This window comes from Ranitomeya imitator, chromosome 4 (assembly GCF_032444005.1).
Source record: "Ranitomeya imitator isolate aRanImi1 chromosome 4, aRanImi1.pri, whole genome shotgun sequence".
NCBI classification, from domain to species: Eukaryota; Metazoa; Chordata; class Amphibia; order Anura; family Dendrobatidae; genus Ranitomeya; species Ranitomeya imitator.
This window is the reverse complement of record NC_091285.1, coordinates 429,682,039-429,704,492: the sequence shown is the minus strand read 5'-3', so window position 1 is coordinate 429,704,492 and position 22,454 is coordinate 429,682,039. Positions and strand designations below refer to the sequence as shown.

Genomic DNA, 22,454 nt, shown 5'->3' with positions numbered 1-22,454 from the left:
AATATAATTAAATTTCAGACAGCGCATTAAGTCTGTTAAACATATGTGTTTTTTAATCACTAGAAACACCCTGATATATGAGAAGAAAATGGCTGCGAGTTCTAGGAACTTGAGTTTCGTGTATGATATATCAGATAGCAGCTGCTTTTGATATGGGAGAATTAACTCACTATGATTTTTTTTTATGCAATTAGTAGTGAAAGTATTTAACTACTAAATGCCATTATTTTTAGCATTTATTTCACAGGGAACGGCCGGAGATATTCTGTAAATGTCCATAATCAGAATCAATTTTCCAAACTCATTTCTTGTCATGCCAGCTGACATATGTGATACAGTAAATGTTTCTGACCATCTCTTCAGGGCTTTTATCTTGTACATGACGATGAGGAGTTAAAAAAAAAATACATCAGAGCATATTCTGTAAAATGTGTAATTTATTCTTCAATGCTGTTGAATAGTTGGGACTCAATGTCTGAAATGATCTGTGGTTGTCCTGAAGAAGGAGTCAGATGGACTCTGAAACGCGTTGGGATGCAACCGCTTATTCCAGAGATCAGTTGGATTGTGTTATATCAGTAGTGCATTTCAAAAATCCACTTTACCCTGAATGTTTGATAAATGACTTACCGTATTTACTTGTTTTGTGTAGAATACATCATATTAAAATATATATATATAAATGGATAAAGGACTAAGATCTGATGCACTCTTGCAGCCATTGGTAGTGTATGAGTTAAGTGCAGACGGGAGCTGTGTAATTTTCTGCTCTGCTCAGTTACTTTCTGGCCTCTAATCTTATAACCTATAAACACCGTGTCACATTTGCTTATTTTTCATTGTACGGAGGAAGCGGGAGCTTGGATGCGCGTTGCTCCACACGGGCTGCCGCTGGAGAGATGATGGCTGCGTATCTATCTCTCTCCTAGGATCTTAATATAGCTACACATTTATTTTATTTTTATTTTTTTTTAAACTCATTCAACCAAACTTTTTTTTAACAGTTTTTGAAGTAGTGAAAATATAAGCTATTCCTTTTCCTGGAGACACATGACCGTTGTTTGGCTACCGCACCATAGTTGTGTAAAGTTCTAAAGCATAACCTAAATTTTGTATATGGGAAAACGCCTACTAATGGAAGGAAGCTTAGTGTGCCATGTGGGGTGGCTATTTGGTTAGGGGTTTTAGTCTTTCTTGATCATACAGTATAAACAAAAAGATTATGGGATAGAAGCCTTTCAGCTCTTATATCAACCAATGGTGCCCAGTTCACTGTAAATTGAGAATTGTACCAGCGTGTAAGGATTGTAGCTGTTTGCCGCTCTGCTAACCACCACATTGTCCTATTGTCTTAGGACTGTTTGCAAGGATCAAGTCATCCCGACAGCAAGACGTCTCTGCACAAAGGTAATGTAACCAAGGCTGGGTGATTGCAGCCATTGAGACATACAACTGTCTATCCCCCTGACCTTCAGACCAAGGAAATGGCTTGTTTTCAGAAGAAGTCTTTGACAGCCCAAGCAGCATAATGAGCATGGTGCTAATTCATTGTACATAATGACACAGAACAACTCCACAACAAAAGCCTATTGAGAGCATGCTTGTCCTTTTATTAGCAACAAAAGCCAGTTTACTCAAAGGCTCTGCCCGCTGTTGGAAATAGTTACTTACTAAATAAACTAGCATTACTGGAGCGGGTTAAATTACCTCCACATTACACAGTCCCCGCAGGACACTGCACTTCATAGAGGCTGCGAACCCGACTATTAAAAGTGCTTCTTACACCCTCTGCGGGTGGTCCCTCAGCCTTAAGGCCCCTTCACATTAAGGTACCGTCACACTTAGCGACGCTGCAGCGATACCGACAACGATCCGGATCGCTGCAGCGTCGCTGTTTGGTCGCTGGAGAGCTGTCACACAGACAGCCCTCCAGCGACCAACGATCCCGAGGTCCCCGGTAACCAGGGTAAACATCGGGTAACTAAGCGCAGGGCCGCGCTTAGTAACCCGATGTTTACCCTGGTTACCATCGTAAAAAAACAAACAGTACATACTTACATTCAGCTGTCTGTCCCTTGCCGTCTGTTTGCTGCACTGACTGCTGGCCGCAAAGTGAAAGCAGAGCACAGCCACAGCGGTGAGTCACCGCTGTGTGACTCACCGCTGTGCTGTGCTTTCACTTTCACTTTGCGGCCAGCAGTCAGTGCAGGAAATAGACGGCAAGGGACAGACAGCTGAATGTAAGTATGTACTGTTTGTTTTTTTACGATGGTAACCAGGGTAAACATCGGGTTACTAAGCGCGGCCCTGCGCTTAGTTACCCGATGTTTACCCTGGTTACCAGTGAAGACATCGCTGAATCGGTGTCACACACACCGATTCAGCGATGTCTGCGGGGAGTCCAGCGACGAAATAAAGTTCTGGACTTTCTTCCCCGACCAGCGACAGCACAGCAGGGGCCTGATCGCTGCTGCCTGTCACACTGGACGATATCGCTAGCGAGGACGCTGCAACGTCACGGATCGCTAGCGATATCGTCTAGTGTGACGGTACCTTTAAGCGACGCTGCAGCGATACCGACAACGATCCGGATCGCTGCAGCGTCGCTGTTTGGTCGCTGGAGAGCTGTCACACAGACAGCTCTCCAGCGACCAACGATGCCGGTAACCAGGGTAAACATCGGGTAACTAAGCGCAGGGCCGCGCTTAGTAACCCGATGTTTACCCTGGATACCATGCTAAAAGTTAAAAAAAACAAACACTACATACTTACCTACCGCTGTCTGTCCTCCAGCGCTGCGCTCTGCTTCTCTGCTCTCCTCCTGTACTGTCTGTGAGCCGGAAAGCAGAGCGGTGATGTCACCGCTCTGCTTTCCGGCTCACAGACAGTACAGGAGGAGTGCAGAGCACAGCGCTGGAGGACAGACAGCGGTAGGTAAGTATGTACTGTTTGTTTTTTTTAACTTTTAGCATGGTATCCAGGGTAAACATCGGGTTACTAAGCGCGGCCCTGCGCTTAGTTACCCGATGTTTACCCTGGTTACCAGTGAAGACATCGCTGGATCGGTGTCACACACGCCGATCCAGCGATGTCTCCAGGGAGTCCAGCGACGAAATAAAGTTCTGGACTTTATTCAGCGACCAACGATCTCCCAGCAGGGGCCTGATCGTTGGTCGCTGTCATACAGAACGATTTCATTAACGATATCGTTGCTACGTCACAAATAGCAACGATATCGTTAACAATATCGTTATGTGTGAAGGTACCTTTACTACCATTGCCCTCGTGAACTCTGGACAAATCTAGAAAGTCACTTATAAGAAGTCAAGAAAAAAATGAAAAGTGTACTGTTAGCACAAAATAGGACTTGGCACCGCACTTCGTGTTTCAGGCAAAATCTTGTCCAATGCCGAAGTGTTCATGAATCCTCTTCCCAAATAGCCCAAATTATTTTTATTACAGTGGAGGACTTTGTAGAACTGGAAGATTAATTGAGTTGTAAATTCCCAAATATATTCATAGCAAAAAAATGTGACAAAATAATTTGCGGAAAGTCACTAAATTGTCAAGATTGCCATTTTATCCAAATTATACTCAAAATAAATGTTTAATAAAATATCTAATATTTTGGGGCCCTTAAATTGAGACCTCCGTACAGATGTGCCCAGTGTATGATCACTGTAGAGCTCTTGTGTTTTCATTTGTCATTATGTAAATACATTTATGCCCAAAGGTATTCTCGGAGTGATACCTTTATTATTTTGTCATTTTTGGGCATATGTATATTCATCGATTTTTCTGGCTAACACGGTTCCACAATATAATTTTTTATTGTACATCATTTGTCATTATGAAATTTATCCCATGAGACAAACTCTGCTTATTCTTATAAAAGGGGTTTTCTAATGAGTAAAAGTTGTTTCTTTTGTCTAAGTAGCAATACTCGCCTCACTGATCCGCACCTACTCCTGTTCCAATGCTGCCCAGTTGCTCACCAGTCTCCGCTTCCTGACATCATGGGACATATGACCTCTGCAGGCATTCACTGGCCACAGCGGTGACCTTCTGCAACCATTGATTGGCCAGTAATAATGGTAGACCCACAATTAAGTAATTCTCTCTTTTAATTGCAATATATACATTGTTATAAAGCGGTTCCCAGAATCAGATCTTATGAGATCTGGCTAGGGCTAGGTTCATATTTTCCAACATGAATAAATTAAGGAAGTTTTTATTTTATCAGAATGAATCAGTGCCGCATAGCTTTTTTTTTTTTTTTTTTTTTTTTAAATGCAATGGATCCTTGTTAAATGGTCGCACCTTATCTTCGGGGCGGATCTAGTTAGTCTTTAAGTCTTTGCTTAAGTTTTAGTGTAAATATGTGAATGTGAACATGAACATAAATATTATGAAACCTGATGAAAGTGCAAGATCTGAGCTGAAATGTGTTCTGTCCTTTACCTTTAATAAAGTCACCATATCTGTAAAGAGGCTCTTCTGTGACCTTCTTTCTTTGGGCCGCACATGATTTCCAGAAGTTTGATACTAAGACTTCAGTTAAGTTTTCTGCAGAGATGATGTCACTATTACAGGAATATGTGACCTCTGCAGGCAATCACTGGCCACAGCATGATGCACTACTACTGATTGGCCAGTATAATAGTACGCCCAGAATTAACTAGTTCTCTCTTTATTACAATAACTAGATGGAGGCCCGATGCTACCTCATCGGAAGGGCAGTAATTTCACGATGGGGGCAGGCTTTGCAGCATTGAGAATCTCTCCCCCCATGTTATCACCCACTTATCCACCCTCTCTTTCCCCATGTGCTGACTTCTCCCGTCTGTGCTCTCTTCTTTGACCTGTCTACCCCATGTGCTATGCGCTCCTCCTGTACAAAGATGGTGGCGGTCAGTGAATCATTCGGTTGATCCCAGCGGCGGTGTGTTTGCGACGGTGTTCCGCTGGTGGTACCACGCAAGAGGCTGCGTACGGCGTATACAGTGTGTTTGTGGTGCGTACGGTGTATAGTGTGTGTGGTGCGTACAGCGTATACAGTGTGTTTGTGGTGCGTAGAGCGTATACAGTGTGTTTGTGTGTAGTGCGTACAGCGTATACAGTGTGTGGTGCATATGGCGTATACAGTGTGTGTGGTGCTTACAGCGTCTACAGTGTGTATGTGGTGGGTACGGCGTACACAGTGTTTGTGTGTGTGGTGCGTACGGCGTATTCAGTGTGTGTGGTGCTTACGGCGTATACAGTGTGTGTGTGTTGCATACGGTGTATTCAGTGTGTGTGGTGCTTAAGGCGTATACAGTGTGTGTGTGGTGCTTACGGCGTATACAGTGTGTGTGGGGTGCGTATGGCATATACAGTGTGTGTGTGGTGCGTACGGCGTATACAGTGTGTGTGGTGTGACGGTGTTCCGCTGGTGGTACCACCAGCAGTTTCCATATTGAGACACCCATCACTTTGGTGTCCCAATATGGATGTCGGTGAACTTCCTCCGCTTGGAATTCTGGGATCCGGACACATCTGGACAGAACAGGATGTGAAGACATTACAAGGTAAGCATATATTAAGATTTGCACTTTGTTATAAAGCACTTCCCAACATGATATTCAAAGAAATCTAGGTTCACACTTGCGTTCGATATTCCATTGCAAGCTCCATCAGTTTTTGCCAGAAGAAGTGGTGCAGTGTGTGTGCTTTTTATGTTAAATGATGGCCTCCTCGACAGAAATCAAATAGTTCCAATTAAAGTGCATAGGGTCCATCTGGCTCCTTTTGTATCTGTTATAAGACAGATACATATTTTGCCGGAGTTGCATTAATGGAACAAAAAAAACAACAGAATGTCGAATGTACCGTAAGTGTTACTATACACTATAGGCTACATACACGGCAAATCTGGATGCCCCATCATTGATCTTTGCTGCTATGCCCCCTTTGTTTATGTATAGCAGGTGATATACCGTAAGTGATTGTATCCCTTAGGCTAGGGTCACACTAGACCATAATATGGCCGAGTGCAATGCGATAAAAAATCGCATTGCACTCAGACCAATGTTACCATATGGGGCTGCTCCCACCAGCCGACTTTTTGTCAGCCGTTTTCCTCTGTCCGAGACAATCGCAGCATGCTGCGATTGTCTCGGACCGAGGAAAACTCTCGGCTCACTCGCACCCATATAAGCCTATGAGCGAGTGAGACAGCGCACACCACTCGGATATCATCCGAGTGATGTGCGCTATAAGCGGACCCCAGCAATGGAGGAGATGGAGAAATTCATTTCTCCGCCTCCTCCGCAGCTGTGCTCCAATCCTCCCTGTGCGAGAGAATCGGAGCACAGATGCATGACACTCGGCTCCTGCTCTGCTGAGCAGGAGCCGAGTGTCATTAGCATATTGCATCGGATGCAATACGCTAGTGTGACCCCGGCCTTATGAGGATATCCTGTGGTTTTGTCTATCTTTTTGGCCAATATGTGCCACTTTACTAAATTATCATGAGTCTTTTATCCTATATCTGGTCTGGATTCAGCCTTCAGAATTTGATTACTTTATTGTGAGACCTTTATATTGAAGCATTGAAGTGTTCCGATATGGTTGGTCTGCTAAGTAAGTGTACCGTCTCACAGTGGCACTTTGGTCGCTACGACGGCACGATCTGTGACGTTCCAGCGATATACTTACGATCTCGCTGTGTCTGACACGCTCCTGCGATCAGGGACCCCGCTGAGAATCGTACGTCGTAGCAGATCGTTTGAAACTTTCTTTCGTCGTCAAGTGTCCCGCTGTGGCGGCATGATCGCATCGTGTAACAAAGGTGTGCACGATATTGTATACGATGTCCGCATAGTAACCAACAGCTTCTACATCGCAAACACGTCACGAAATTATCGCTCCAGCGTCGTGCATTGCGAAGTGTGACCGCAGTCTACGACGCTGGAGCGATAATGGAGCGATTCTGGAGCGTCACGGATCGTGCCGTTGTAGCGACCAAAGTGCCACTGTGAGACGGTACCTTAAGGCTAGCAATTCATAGGACCTGTTAGGCTCAGCCATCGGTGAGCGGGGCACCATTCGCATTTATTTTCGGGTGCTATCCTCTGCCGCTAGGAAGATATAGGATGAGATAATTAAACAATTTAATCAATTTAATTGGGGCATACGTTATTCTATTTTTCTGCTATTGTGGGATTTGTAAAGAGTTAATCACAAGAAATGTTGCGTTTATTATGGGGTTTTATTTCTAGTGTGTACTATATTTATTATAAGTAACATTGTATTTAAATCCCTATATTATTAGGGGTACTTTGTTTTTCTGCTTTTATATTTATATAAGTTTTAAATAATATCTTAAAAGTTACATTTTAGCTGGTATTTTTTCTTCTAAGTCTGAACACAAATGTTTTCTTAGCTTTACAGAGAGTTTTGCTTGTTTTGCTTGATTCCAGAGTAGAAATATTGCATTGGCTTCCAGAAATATACAGTATACCTAGACAGCTACGCTAATGCAAAGTTACATCAGTAAAACTCTCTGTTCAGTGTATGTTCTGTTTTGGAAAGATGAGAGCAGTGAATTTCCGGGTAGTGGAGAGATAATGTATCTTGGTTGCTTGTATTCTGTAGTTCCTGACCTCATGCCCAAAATATTGTTCGGGATTGCTGTCACTGTTTTCTGAAGGACAACCCATCTGTAATTCTTCCTTCTCAACTTCAGCTCGGTATCTTGGCACAATGAGAAATAGTGACACTCAAATGGCTGGTGGTGGTTGCTCCAATGGCTAGAGGAATGGACAGAACATACATGTGTTGTATTATACAGGCACTGTGGTTGCCACATTGAGAAATCTGCTGCTGTGTCATTCGGGTTCTTGATCTTGCTCTTTGCACACTGGTCACAGGACAATAATCATGTTGTGGGTCTGTTACATGATCTATAAGGGTTGTCTGGGCTCTTGAAAAAAATCTGCAATCATTTGGTGACTTCAGACTTCTGAATCTACACAGCTTACCCACTGCAACTCAACATGCATGCCCTCACTCGGTTCACTAGTATGAGTGAAGCCGTGTACATCAAGTCAGAAAGTGGCTAGAAATATGCAAATCACATGTGACAACTCGCTCTCGCCGCAAACACTGGGGAATCCTGCGACACACACTGTGAGGATTTAGAAGTCTGCAATCATATAGAGCACTGATGGCGCATGTTTTAGAAACCAAGTGCCCAAACTGCAACCGAAAACCGCAAAGTGCCAACATGGCAATTTAGTCTGAAAATTTAGGTTTTAGTTTAGAAAAAACAACTCCTACAAGAGCAGGCAGTGACAGGGGAGAACAGCCACAGACAGGAGCAGGGGTACCAGACTGCAATATGCTCCTCCATCCTGGTATATGCTCCCCCCCATCCTGGTATGTATACAGTGCCTTGCAAAAGTATTCGGCTCCCTGGAGCTTTTCAACCTTTTCCCACATATCATGCTTCAAACATAAAGATACCAAATGTAAATTTTTGGTGAAGAATCAACAACAAGTGGAACACAATTGTAAAGTTGATCGAAATTTATTGGTTATTTTAAATTTTTGTGCAAATTCAAAAACTGAAAAGTGGGGCGTGCAATATTATTCGGCCCCTTTAACTTAATACTTTGTTGCGCAACCTTTTGCTGCGACTACAGCTGCAAGTCACTTGGGGTATGTCTCTATCAGTTTTGTACATCGAGAGACTGAAATTCTTGCCCATTCTTCCTTGGCAAACAGCTCAAGCTCAGTGAGGTTTGATGGAGATCGTTTGTGGACAGCAGTTTTCAGCTCTTTTCACAGATTCTTGATTGGATTGAGGTCTGTACTTTGACTTTGCCATTCTAACACCCCGTTTATTTGTGAACCATTCCATTGTAGATTTTGCTTTATGTTTGGGATCACTGTCTTCTTGGAACACAAATCTCCGTCCCAGTCTCAGGTCTTTTGTAGACTCAAACAGGTTTTCTTCAAGAATGGTCCTGTATTTGGCTCCATCCATTTTAACCATCTTCCCTGTCCCTGTTGAAGAAAAGCTGGCCCAAACCATGATGCTGCCACCACCATATTTGACAGTGGGGATGGTGTTCTGTTATGTTTGCTAATGACAGGTGTTATGAAGGCAATCCAGAAACACAGTGTGCTTAGCGATCAGAGCGCACACAGTGATCTGACAAATACCCAAAAATACAAGAACGAGCTCTGAGACGTGGAAACTCTGTAGACTGCACACCTGATCCTATCCTAAACACAACTAAAAGCAGCTGTGGATTGCGCCTAACAACTACCTAGGCAACTCGGCACAGCCTAAGAAACTAGCTAGCCTGAAGATAGAAAAATAGGCCTGACTTGCCCCAGAGAAATTCCCCAAAGGAAAAGGCAGCCCCCCACATATAATGACTGTGAGTAAGATGAAAAGACAAAACGTAGGGATGAAATAGATTCAGCAAAGTGGGGCCCGATATTCTAGGACAGAGCGAGGACAGTAAAGCGAACTTTGCAGTCTACAAAAAACCCTAAAGCAAAACCACGCAAAGGGGGCAAAAAAAACCCACCGTGCCGAACTAACGGCACGGCGGTACACCCTTTGCGTCTCAGAGCTTCCAGCAAAACAAAAGACAAGCTGGACAGAAAAAAAGTAACAAAAAAACAACAAGCACTTAGCTATACAGAGCAGCAGGTCACAGGAACAATCAGGAGAAGCTCAGATCCAACACTGAAACATTGACAAGGAGCAAGGATAGCAGCATCAGGCGGAGTTAAGTAATGAAGCAGTTAACGAGCTCACCAGAACACCTGAGGGAGGAAGCTCAGAAGCTGCAGTACCACTTGTGACCACAGGAGTGAATTCAGCCACAGAATTCACAACAGTGTTCACGGTGATGAGCTGTGTTGGCTTTGCGCCAAACAGATCGTTTGGCATTGTTGCTAAAAAGTTTGATTTTGGTTTCATCTGACCAGAGCACCTTCTTCCACATGTTTGGTATGTCTCCCAGGTGGCTTGTTGCAAACTTTAAACAACACTTTTTATGGATATCTTTGAGAAATTGCTTTCTTCTTGCCACTCTTCCATAAAGGCCAGATTTGTGCAGTGTACGACTGATTGTTGTCCTATGGACAGACTGTCCCACCTCAGCTGTAGATCTCTGCAGTTCATCCAGAGTGATCATGGGCCTCTTGGCTGCATCTCTGACCAGTCTTCTCCTTGAGATGAAAGTTTAGGGGGACGGCTGGGTCTTGGTAGATTTGCAGTGGTGTGATACTCCTTCCATTTCAATATGATATCTTGCACAGTGCTCCTTGGGATGTTTAAAGTTTTGGAAATGATTTTTTATCCAAATCCAGCTTTAAACTTCTCCACATCAGTATCACGGACCTGCCTGTTGTGTTCCTTGGTCTTCTTGATGCTCTCTGTGCTTCAAACAGAACCCTGAGACTATCACAGAGCAGGTCCTTTATGATATACATGCCCCCATTCTGGTATATGCCCTTCATGCTGGTATAAATGCCCCTATCCTGGTATATGTCCCCATCCTGTCGGTGCTGCTGCTGTTCAACGCATAGGAAAAAACTCAATAAACACTCCTACTCACCTTCCTTACTTTCACCCGCAGCTGAATTCAGAGTCCAAGTTGGGGGGGGGGCACATGACATTACTTCCAAGCACACAGTTACGAGTACTCCGACATTAGCTGCTGGCCTCTGATTGGCCAGCAGCGTGTATTATGGTGCACTGACCTGGCAAGTTCATGCGCTGCAACACACTTCAGCTGGATGTGCATCCGAGAAAGAAAATCTTGCTGAAGTAGAGGTTGGCATCACCGGGCTCTTTACACTCATGGCCTTGTCCACTGTTGCGGAAAAGCACTGGTGCTGAGGTGATGGCGCAGGGAAAGTTCTGCATACCCTTTCTGGCACGCATGCCATAGGTTCGCCACAACTGATATAGTGTGACTGCAGACTTTAATAAAAAGGCCAGATAACCACTTTAAGATTCTGTCAACCATAGTCCTTTAAGACTTAGCTAACATTTTTGACATTTCTAGGGCAAGTGTATGTTTGCATGCAGCCGATGTAGCGCTGAGCGCTTACGTGGACAGAACCACTTCATGGGAAATAGGTTTGTGGGTACTGTGCAGCTCAATTGTGGCAGTAGTTAGTAGCTATTTGGAATAATTGAGCGTAATTTGTGTTCCATACTCTGGGAAGCCAGGCAAACAAGGATTATTGTCATGATAGAAGTTCTAACTAGGTTTAGTTTAGGAGGTGAGGCCAGGATGATAATTCTAGTGTCTGACATACACTTTCTGTGGCTGTCATTGATGCTATTGGCAGCCTGACATAGTGGTTCCTAAAAAAGGGAGTTAGCTGACCACGCGGGATGTGTTGTTACACTACCAGAAGAGAGGGACTTGTCTCTGCAACTTACTAAAATAACTCAAATTGACTACCTAAGAAACGGAGAACATGAATATCAATGTACCGTGTGTAGAATGCTCTTATATGGGTTTCCCTGGATTTTTAAAATGGTCTCACATCGGAAATTGTGTTGAAATAATAAAATAACAATTAACTTTTTCAGTCCTTTCTTGCTCAAGTGATCATCTTTGGTCCTACAGTAATTATGTCACGTCCATCATTCATGTGACCTCTGCAGGCAATCACTGGCCTCAGCAGTGATATCTGCATGTACAGTATGTGATGCTTGAAGTCAGTAAATAGTTGAATAATGGACATGACTGCAGGACACATTGAGTACACCCTAGTGACAGCGTCAGAATGGTGGGGATTTAATAAGTAGATTATTTTATTATTTTAAAACATTTCCAACTGTTAGGCCAAAATTGTTAAAATTCCCGACAATCTCTTCAGTGATCGCTAGATGTTTCATCATACAGTATAGAACTGTGTTTCCCTTTAGATGACCACTTAAAATGAAAAAAAATAAGACCCTGGACAGATGATAGCATTCTATGCAAAGGGCAATGACACTGACTGTGAACTAGAAGAGCCTGTCTTCAATCCTTTGTAAACTTTGGGTGACCCCAAACATGGCCTCTATATCTGTGTTCCCCTGACTAGAGCCCTTGAGTGGATGGCAGAGAAAAACAAATAAAGCAATAAATGACTACCAGTCTCCAGCAGAGTTTGTCTCATGAGATGAATCCCTCATGGTTCCTAAGCAGGAGGTCGTGTAAACACTAATGAATAATTACAGCCCGCCTCACGTAAATCCTGATCACACACTATCTGATGACTGTATGTATTCATATCATAGTGATATAATAAAATAATGCATTTTTTCTCTTTTTTTCAGATTACATGCAGCAATATTTGGAATTTTCCTGCCGATTTCCACGTCATTGCTGGGAGCCCTCACAACAGTTTTTCTTGAAAAAAGACTGTGTCTAATAAATTTGTTTTAAGCATTTTAATATGTAAGAAGTTCTGATGGATTGTGGCCTCTCACAATGCCCACAAGATTGTGCTCCCATGTAATTATATGCTGCATGTAATGCTCCCTAAGCTCAATGTGCACTATTTATATGTCTAGTGTGTAGATACTGTGTGCTGTGAGATTTGCTGGCATGTTAGGCTTAATTTGGCCAATTTTTATTCATTGCTCACTGCCAAATGATTCTCATCTTGCAGTATTAAGCTGTTGGTTGTGGATCATTTGGCAGTGACTAATAACTGTATTAAAATTAATATGTATGTTATAAATATTTATATATATCTTGCAATAAAATAACTTATTTTCTTCAATTCAGTTATTTTCTTTATTTCAGTTCATAAGCCAAATTATATATCATATGTCAAAATATGCATAGAAATCGAAGACATAGCACATGTTCATCTTCGGGATTCCCATGTTTGTAAAAAAACATGCAACCAAAAGTTATGGTTGACAAGCGCAGAATAAGTTCCTGACTCACTATTACAACCCAATACACGTCCTGGCAAAGAAAAATTTCTCCACTGTTCCAAATTATTATAATACTGATAAGATCTGGACACCGTCTGAGTTTAGTTTCAATGTACATGGACTTATTAGAATATTGAAAGGGTATTCGTGTTATTAAATTGCTTTAGTTAGCATAAAAATTAGCTCCACCTCCTCTGCTGACTTCATGGACTGGCGGACTGGGGGTTGACAGTAAGTGGGGTCTACAACCTCTTCATCATCATCCTGTGTGTTCTCACACCCGTCATCCTCAGAGCCAACCTCTTCCTGCCCCGACCGAAAAGTCAAGTTTTCGTTCCAATCAGGTATCTCAGTCTCATCATCATCTTCCTCATTGTCTCCACCAACAGGAGTTACAGTTTGGAAACGAGGGTCTACATTATGCTCAGAACCTTCTTCATCTGGGCCTGGATCCGACTCACAAAGATTCTGGGCATCAGTGCAGATCATTACCTCGTCTGGATTCACAGAAGCTCTGGAGCAGACCTCTTATTCCCAGGCTATAGTATGCGTAAACAGCTCTAAAGACTCAACCATGTGTGTTACCCCATGCTCAGACGGGCAGCTGGAGACTTGGGAGCTGTGAGGAAGCAAGTGCGATTTGGGTGACAACTCTGAGGACTGGAGTAGTTGTGATGTTGAAGTTGACATGGAGGAGAGCCCACTTGAACGATCACTTGATATCCGTTCAAGCACCTGCTGTTTTTGTGCCTCATCTGGAATTTTTGACGATGCTTGTAGCGATGGTCGTAAGAAAGGGATCATATCAGATTGTCCACGAAAAGAAGTAGACATCTTACTTTGGCTGGAAGATGGTCTTTCTTCTGCAGATGTTACTGTTGCATTACCACCTACCCCACAGACACAACCTTTTTTTCCCTTTCCAACACGCCTATTCCCCTTTCCACCAGCAGCAGGCCTTTTGCCACTCATTTTAGTGCTTAACTAATTGGCAACTCTGTATCTGTAGTTGTTGGCACAACAACCGATGGATGAAAACCGAGCAGAACTGAGTGGCCAAACTGTGGTACTAGGCCCTAAACTATTAACTGGATTAGATACAGTGAAAATTGAGATACAGAGGCGGCATAGTTAGTTTCACAGGCAGTCTACTCTGCTGACGTGCAGACACTGCTCCTAGGCCCAAAACTAATAACTGGATTAGATGCAGTGAAAATTGAGATACACAGGCGGTGTAGTTAGTTTCACAGGCAGGCTACTCTGCTGACATGCAGACACTGCTCCTAGGCCCAAAACTATTAATTGGATTAGATGCAGTGAAAATAGAGATACACAGGCGGTGTAGTTAGTTTCACAGGCGGGCTACTCTGCTGACGTGCAGACACTGCTCCTAGGCCCAAAACTATTAACTGGGTTAGATGCAGTAAAAAGTGAGATACACAGGCGGTGTAGCTAGCTTCACAGGCGGGCTACTCAGATGACTATCAGACAATGCTACTAGCCCAAAAGGATTGGCTGAGCTAGATTACACCAAATGCTTTGACAAATACTTGCACAGCACTGGCACAGACCTGCCTGGCAAACAGTGCTATGAACTGCTGTAACCTACCCTGAAAAGGGCTGATATTACAACTAGTCCTGACTCCTTCCGACTCCCTAAACCTATCTCTCTGACAATTCACTCCAAAAAAACACTCTGTCTGTATAGCGCCCACAGCAGCAGCAGTGCCGTCTAACACTAAGCTGCAGCAGTGAGGAAATGGTGGCGACGGGGCAAATGGCTGGTTCTTCTAGGGCAAGGACATGTGACATACACAGCCAATGACACATGCCCTTGCTTGTGTGCATCACATGCACATTGCTGTGTGTGTGCGCACTGCTGATAGGCTGAGAGACTGCACCGCCCCACTGTAAATGCGGGAAAGAAAAAAGAAATGGAGATCGGCGTTATTTCAGCACAGATCTATCCCCCGCCAAACCTCCCCCACTATACACTGAAACAGTCTATTAACAATGATAAACAGTTTTAATGTGCAAATCAAGCTACGCTTTTGGTGAACGAGCAGTTATCGAACAGAAACTCGAACAGCCGAATTTTAAGCAAATTGTTCGGGTTCGTCGAACGACTTGAACACCGCCCAAAACAGCTCGAATTTGAAATTGGCGAACAGTTCGACTCAAACACCGCTCATCTCTATTTCTAACATCAGAGGCCAGTGCTAAGTTCTCATTTCGGCTATTAACCATTAAGTTGATGCTGTCAATCTGATAGTGGCATTTAAAATAGGGTGCATGCATCAGCTCTCCTCAGTCCTCACACAAAGTGATTGTGGAGTATTAATGGGTTATCATGGCGGCTTGAGGTTCGCTGAAGGCCTCCACAATTGCAGTTTTGATATTCATGTAATGTCCCGCTGTTGGCAGTACTTCATAGGAGATTGTGACTTAGGGCTCCTTCTCACTTGCGAGAAATACGTCAGAGTCTCGCAGGTTAAAGCCCTGCTCTGGTGCCAGCACTCCAGAGTGGAGCGTGCGGCCGCATAGCAATACATGGTGCTGCACTCTGGAGTGACGGTGCCAGAGCAGGGTTTTAACCTGCGAGATTCTGACGTATTTCTCGCAAGTGAGAAGGAGCCTTTACACTATACGGCAATACCGTTGTATTGCAGTATATAGAGTAAGCAATTAAAGGATCACAGGTCCAGTAAATCAGCTAAAAAATAAAGTAAAAAATCATAATCACATCTCCCCACACACATCCACCCATTTTACATGAGCTACACCTCCTCGGTAAATAACCAACAATTATCACTAAATAAAAAGGCCCATACCTCTGGAACCTTATGACAGATTTAAAAAATAAATAAATGGTGTGTTTTGGTGAGTAGCAGAAATAACATAAGTGGCACAAACTGTGTGTTTGCACCCAGAGACAGGTCCTCTTTAAGGTATAGAACATATTTTTCCTATTTATTTTTAAAAGCCACAGTGAAACATTAAAGTAACCCTAGGTCTACTATGAAGTAAATGTATGTACAGTAAAACAGGATTATGTTGTAGTTTTACATGGAGATTACCCTGGAACTACAGATCAAATTTTGCTTTATAGGGAAATGATAATTTGGCCCCTTCTTACACCTACAACCTAGTGTAGCCTGAAAGTGAACAAAATGAAATGTGTGAAGCACCTGATCATCAATGAAGACCATGGTAGGAGAAAAGTCCAAGTGGAGAAATTGTGAGGGCACCGTTTTTTTCATTGACTTCCTGCATCTACTATTTCTACAATACTGAGTGATAAGATTTGTGGATTATATCTAGTGCTGTTAATGTTCTATGATTTAATAAGTGTAAACATGTCTAATATACAAGAAAACCACATCTTTAAAACCACTCTAAGGATGCCGTCACTGCTTCTTCTATGGCAATGAGCTCTCCCAACACTCTCCGATTACAATTCCAGGGGTATTTCAGCCTCTTGAGCTGATGATTCATTCTAATTGAGAATAAGCATAACTGAATGCAATTAGCTCTGGTGAGAGATATTGTGTTCATGTCTCTTATTCTCTTTTCCTTCCCGATACTAGACAGTTTGTACTGTAATGTAAATGGCTTTCAAAGTGCTACCTCATCTGCAGTAATAACTATCCATTTGGTACTAACTCCCTAATACATAACATAAGTGTAAAGGTGAACTGATCTTCAAAGCCTGGCAGCTTTTAAATGACTTCCATGGGCATACTTTGTGTAAGCCATTCGGCTTAGCCTGTCCCGCAGGTACTCTGGCCTTCACCCTTTTACACCTAAACATTGATCTGGATTTGCAACAGTGACCCATGGGGCACATCCACAAAGTAGATGCTGCCAAGTGAAGCGAGCTGCAGAAGACAGTTGACTAGCCAGGTCTAAACTAGAAAGGGAAGGTAATTAACAAAATCAGGAAGAAGGGATCAGGAGAGTAGAACAGCCAAGGTCAGACAGGAAGGTGGAGAGTACAGTCAGTCGACAAGTAGCAATGGGTACCAAATTAGCTGGGTCAGGTCACAAGGCTACTGCCCCCTTAGCCACAGCAGGGAGGTGATTACCCCTGCTAAGCTGGACAGTAACGCAGGTCACACCATTATCTCTTTCTGACCATTGCAATTGACCATGACGTCTCTTCCATTACCAGTATTGGCTGGTGACAGAATCAGATGACACTGGATAAGGTCACAGTACCTGCTCTCTTTAAAGAGGCCTCCAGACCCATTGGTCCTGGTTTACTCAGAAAAGATCCATGACCTTTTTTGATCAGGTTTTATTCGGTCGTCCATGACAGCACTACGGAGAGAGGGGATCCGCCCTTCAGGAACAGGAAACCTACAGATACATAAGGGCGGCACCTCTCCCACGCATCAGTTGGTTTCCTGTTCCTGGAGGACAGGATTCCCTACAGATTTTCTTCAGTCATCTATCAAGCACCCAGGCCGGCTGTCCGACCCAGGTAGCGAGGGGGTCTCCTACCTCGGGCAGTGCGGGTCCCTGGAAGCGCCACGGTGGGCCCGGGTAGGGCTCCACGACAGTGAGCGGTGCAGAGGGGAGCAGCGTCCGGAGGAGGTCTGTCTCTGGGGTCAGTGAGGTGAGTATGTCTCCCCCCCCCCCGGGGTCCGTCCGCTCTCCCGTGCCCTGTCTCCCTACCTCTGGTCCTATTCGGGCGGCGCAGGCTTCCTGGAACGCCCCTCCGCACTCCTTTGGGATCGGGGCGGATCCGGGTGTCGGGTGCCGGCTTCCGCCGCGATCGCCGCTGTGCTGGGGCCACGTGCAGCATTGGTGTGGCGGCTGGAGGATCCGGCGACGCCGTCCCCGGCTTCCGGGGGCGTCGCTGACCGCTCTAGCCGTTTCCGGAAGTGATGCGGCGGGGGGCGGAGCCAGGACCGGAAGTCGGACGCCGGCCGGCTTCAGCTGGAAATGCCGCGTCCTGCTTGTGATGGGAGCGGCGGGGGAGGAGCGTTCTGGGGCGGGGGAGGATGGAGCAGGGTCCGGTGCAGGGGGGAGATTAATTACTGGCCATACACACCTGCACATGTTCCGGCGGGGGAAGGCTATATATAGCTGATTAGATTGCTGCAGAGCTGCTTATGGCCATCTGCAGCTATGGATGTGCCGGAAGCTGCCGTTGGTCTGCTGGAGCAGGACAGATCCTCGGAGAAGTCCCATGCAAACCCGCAGCAGAAGACCCGCGGATGCAGTAATCAGGCCAGTCGCAGATCAAGACAGAAGGATCTGGACCGACCCCCCCAGTGATCCGGTACCTACCGCTACTGCCTGGGTAAGAGATCTTCGTGAATGTACCCTGATGCAGTCTTTTCCTATGTTTATTTCCGTAGGGGAAAAAAAGCGCTGGTAAATCAAAAAACAAGGAGTGCGCGCTATGCGCTTGCCCTTTGCCAGACGCCTACCTTAAAAGACTTTGTCAGTCGTGTGTGCGGCAGACGGTAGGAAATAGTTGAATAGGATACTGTATAGCGGTAGCGCCGGATAAGTGACATAGCCTTTTCTCCGCTCCCATAGGTGGCGGAGGAGTCTCCCGATTTCACTTCAAATCTTAGGGAGATTATCAGGAAGGAGGTGAAGGATTCCCTGAAATCCCTATCCCGGGCAGAACCTTCCAAGAGAAGAAGGGAGCCTAGCGCCTCAAATTCAGATTCGTCCGCTGGCCCAAGTAGGGAGATTGATTCAGACGCCTTTGTCTCCTCAGCGTCCTCTTCGGAAGAAGAGTCTAACCGTTTCTGTTTCCCGTTGGACCAAATGGACAAACTAATCAAATCAGTTAGATCCACCATGGGGGTGGCGGACGAAAGGCCGGAACGTTCAACGCAGGACCTAATGTTTGGCGGTCTAGACCCTAAAAAACGTAGGTCTTTTCCGCTCAATGACAAGGTGCAGAACCTCATCAAAAGAGAATGGAAGAAGCCAGAGAAAAAAGGCTCTTTTCCACCGGCATTTGAGGACCCCATGGTGAACACCTGGGATAAGGCGCCAAAATTAGACGCGGCGGTGTCTAAAGCATCTAAGAGATCATCTATCCCCTTTGATGACATGGCTTCCCTAAAGGATCCTCTAGATAAAAAGGCTGACTCGTTCCTTAAAGGGACATGGGAGATGTCGGCTGGTGCCTTGAGACCTGCTGTGGCTGCGACATGCGCAGCCAGATCGATGATGGTCTGGCTGGATCAGCTAGGGTCTAAATTGGAAGAAGGTGTTTCCAGAGATTCAATGTTGAAATTCCTGCCAACAATCCAAAATGCTGCTGCCTTTCTCGCAGACGCTTCTTCGGATTCGGCAAGAATGGCGGCTAGAGCGGCAGGATTATCGAACGCAGCACGCAGGGCCCTATGGCTGAAATGTTGGCCGGGTGACCTTCAATCCAGATCTCGTCTGTGCTCTATCCCATGCGAAGGGGAATACCTGTTTGGGCCAGTCCTAGATGAGCTGCTAGAGAAAGCCGGAGATGAGAAGAAGAAGTTTCCTAATCTACCAACTACTTCTTACAGGCGCCCCTTCGCAGGGAAAAGGTTCTTTCGGAAGAGACCAGCCAGAGACCAGAGCAGATGGGACAATAAAAAGAAGAGAGGTACTGGGTTCATGTTTGGTGGAGGATGTCAGGAGCCACCCCGTGAAATCAAAAAACCACCCCAATGACTAGTCGCCCCGGTGGGAGGTAGACTATCTGCCTTCTACCCGGCCTGGTCCAAGATCTCCAGTAGTGATTGGATTTTGGGGTTGATAGCTACGGGTCTGCGGCTAGAATTCTCCTCTATCCCTCAGAACTTCTTCAGAATCACCCCTCTCAGATCCTCTCCAGCGGAACAGGTGGCCCTGGAAGCGGAAGTTCACGATCTGCTCAATAAAAATGTCCTATCTGAGGTTCCGGAAGGAGAACAGGGTAGTGGATTCTACTCTCCTCTATTCCTAATAAGTAAACCAGACGGCTCCTTCAGAATAATCATTAACCTTAGAGCGCTGAATAATTTTCTGACCGTCCAACCATTTAAAATGGAAACTATAAACACCGCAATAAAGCTGCTGTTTAAAAACTGCTTTATGGTAGTATTGGATTTGAAGGACGCCTATTACCATATCCCTATTTATGCAGGTCACCAACGATACCTGAGGGTGGCAGTACGGTTGGATGGGGTAGTAAAACACTTCCAGTATAGGGCCCTTCCCTTTGGGATTTCGGTCGCCCCTCGGGTATTTACCAAAGTAATGGCGGAAGTTATGGCACACCTGCATGAGTCCAACATTCTAATAATCCCCTACCTGGACGATCTCCTTATCGTAGGTAAAACGGCGGATCACTGTCTGGAACAGTTATATAAAGTGATGTCGGCTCTAGAGCGTCTGGGGTGGATGCTAAACGTTAAAAAATCACGGTTACAGCCCATGACGGTGCAGCGATTTTTAGGACTGACCCTGGATTCCCAGGTTCCGGAATGCCGTTTGCCTCAAGAAAAAATTGATCGCCTGTACCTTCAAGTGCTGAATGCCTCAAAAAACCCCACCATGTCCCTACGAAAAGCCATGTCTCTGCTAGGCTCTCTCTCGTCCTGTATTCCAGCGGTCTGATGGGCTCAGTATCATACGAGGATACTTCAGGGCGAGGTGCTGTTACATCAAAAAAGGTTGGGGGGATGTCTGGAGAGCCTGCTGACCCTATCCCAAGACGCTATTGTATCCCTCGGGTGGTGGTTAGATCAAGAGAATCTGTCCACAGAGGTCCCCTGGGAATATAATATAACTCGTATTGTCACCTCGGACGCTAGCCCTTCTGGGTGGGGGGCTCACATGGGGGATACATTGGTCCAGGGGCTTTGGGATCGTGATCAGATGGAAATGTCTTCCAATCTAAAGGAGTTAACGGCTGTGGAGCAGGCGGTTAAAACACTCCTTGTCTATCTACAGGGCCACCACGTGCGGGTATTCTCGGACAATCGGGTCACCGTGGCATACATAAATCACCAAGGCGGGACTCGTTCCAGATCCCTGATGTGTGTAGCAGATCGTCTGTTTCATCTAGCAGAGCAACATCTCTCGTTGACGGCTCTACACATAAAAGGGGCAGAAAACACTACGGCGGATTTCTTAAGTCGCAACACATTGGGGCAGGGAGAGTGGTCCCTGAATGGCACCATCTTCGACCTTATCGTGGAAAGGTGGGGACAACCAGAGGTAGACCTGTTTGCCACAAAAGAAAACAGGAAAGTGGCACAATTCTGCTCTCTGAACCCCAGAGAAAATCCCCTGTCAGTAGACGCCCTCCTCATAAACTGGGACTTCAGGCTAGCCTACGCCTTTCCTCCCCTGTCTCTACTTCCTCTGGTGGTGAGGAAAATCAGGAAGGACAAAGCCACAGTAATATTAATTGCTCCCTTCTGGCCCAGAAGGACGTGGTTTCCATGCCTGAGGGCTATGTCGATGTCCGATCCATGGGTCTTGCCAGACATTCCGAAACTCCTATCCCAGGGCCCAGTCCACCATCCTCGAGTGGTTGGCCTTCATCTGACGGCGTGGATTTTGAGCGGGCGCTGCTAAAAGATAGGGGGTTCTCGCCGGCCCTCATTAACACGCTGCTGAAAAGCAGGAAAGTGATAACCACAAAAATCTATGTCAGAATCTGGAAGAGATTTCTTCAGAACTCGGGGGTAATAGCTGGTCAGTCAATACCAATAGACCAGATTTTGGAATTCTTACAGAAGGGGTTAGATATGGGGTTATCCCCAAATACTCTTAAAGTGCAGGTATCAGCCTTAGGGGCCCTCTTTGGCTGCAACATTGCTGAGAATCACTGGGTCAGCAGATTCATCAGGGCAACAAAACGGTCTAGGCCAATTGTGAAGAGTAGAGTCATGCCTTGGGACCTGAACCTAGTCCTCTCAGCCTTGACAGAGGCCCCATTTGAGCCAATTACTTCAGCCTCTATTAAAAATTTATCTCTTAAGGTAGCCTTCCTGGTGGCCATAACATCGGCGCGTAGGATAGGTGACATACAAGCATTATCCAGGGTTCCCCCTTACATGCAGCTTAGGGATGATAGAGTGATACTATCCCCTGATCCAGCATATCTCCCTAAAGTAGTGTCCAGATTCCACAGAACACAGGAAATAGTTCTTCCATCTTTCCTCCCCAATCCTACTAACGATCAGGAAAGGAAGTTACACACTTTAGATGTAAGAAGATGTATCCTGCAGTATCTAGCGGTAACTGATCCCTGGAAGTTAGATAATGCCTTATTCGTGTCCTATCAGGGTAGTAGGAAAGGGCATAGAGTATCGAAATCTACTTTAGCTAGATGGATCAGGGAGGCTATCTCGCTGGCATACATCTCAAAGGGCAAGCCGGCGCCTGAAGGTCTTAAAGCGCATTCCACTAGAGCTATGGCGGCTTCGTGGGCGGAAAGATTGGAGGTGTCGATCGACCAGATTTGTAAGGCTGCTACTTGGTCTTCTCCAAACACTTTCTA

General features: G+C 45.3%; 1 protein-coding gene across 2 annotated transcripts in view; it reads left to right on the top strand.

Annotated features, from left to right (window-relative positions):
* The window catches only part of SCAPER (S-phase cyclin A associated protein in the ER), a 419,051-nt gene extending 406,259 nt beyond the window's left edge, over positions 1 to 12,792 (top strand). For both annotated transcript variants that reach the window (XM_069765538.1, XM_069765539.1), the window contains exons 30-31: positions 1,356 to 1,407; positions 12,344 to 12,792. In XM_069765538.1, the coding sequence (XP_069621639.1) occupies positions 1,356 to 1,407; positions 12,344 to 12,438 (147 nt within the window). In that variant the 3' untranslated portion in view covers positions 12,439 to 12,792. The remainder of the gene's footprint in view (positions 1 to 1,355; positions 1,408 to 12,343) is intronic.
* The last annotated feature ends 9,662 nt before the right edge of the window (positions 12,793 to 22,454 follow it).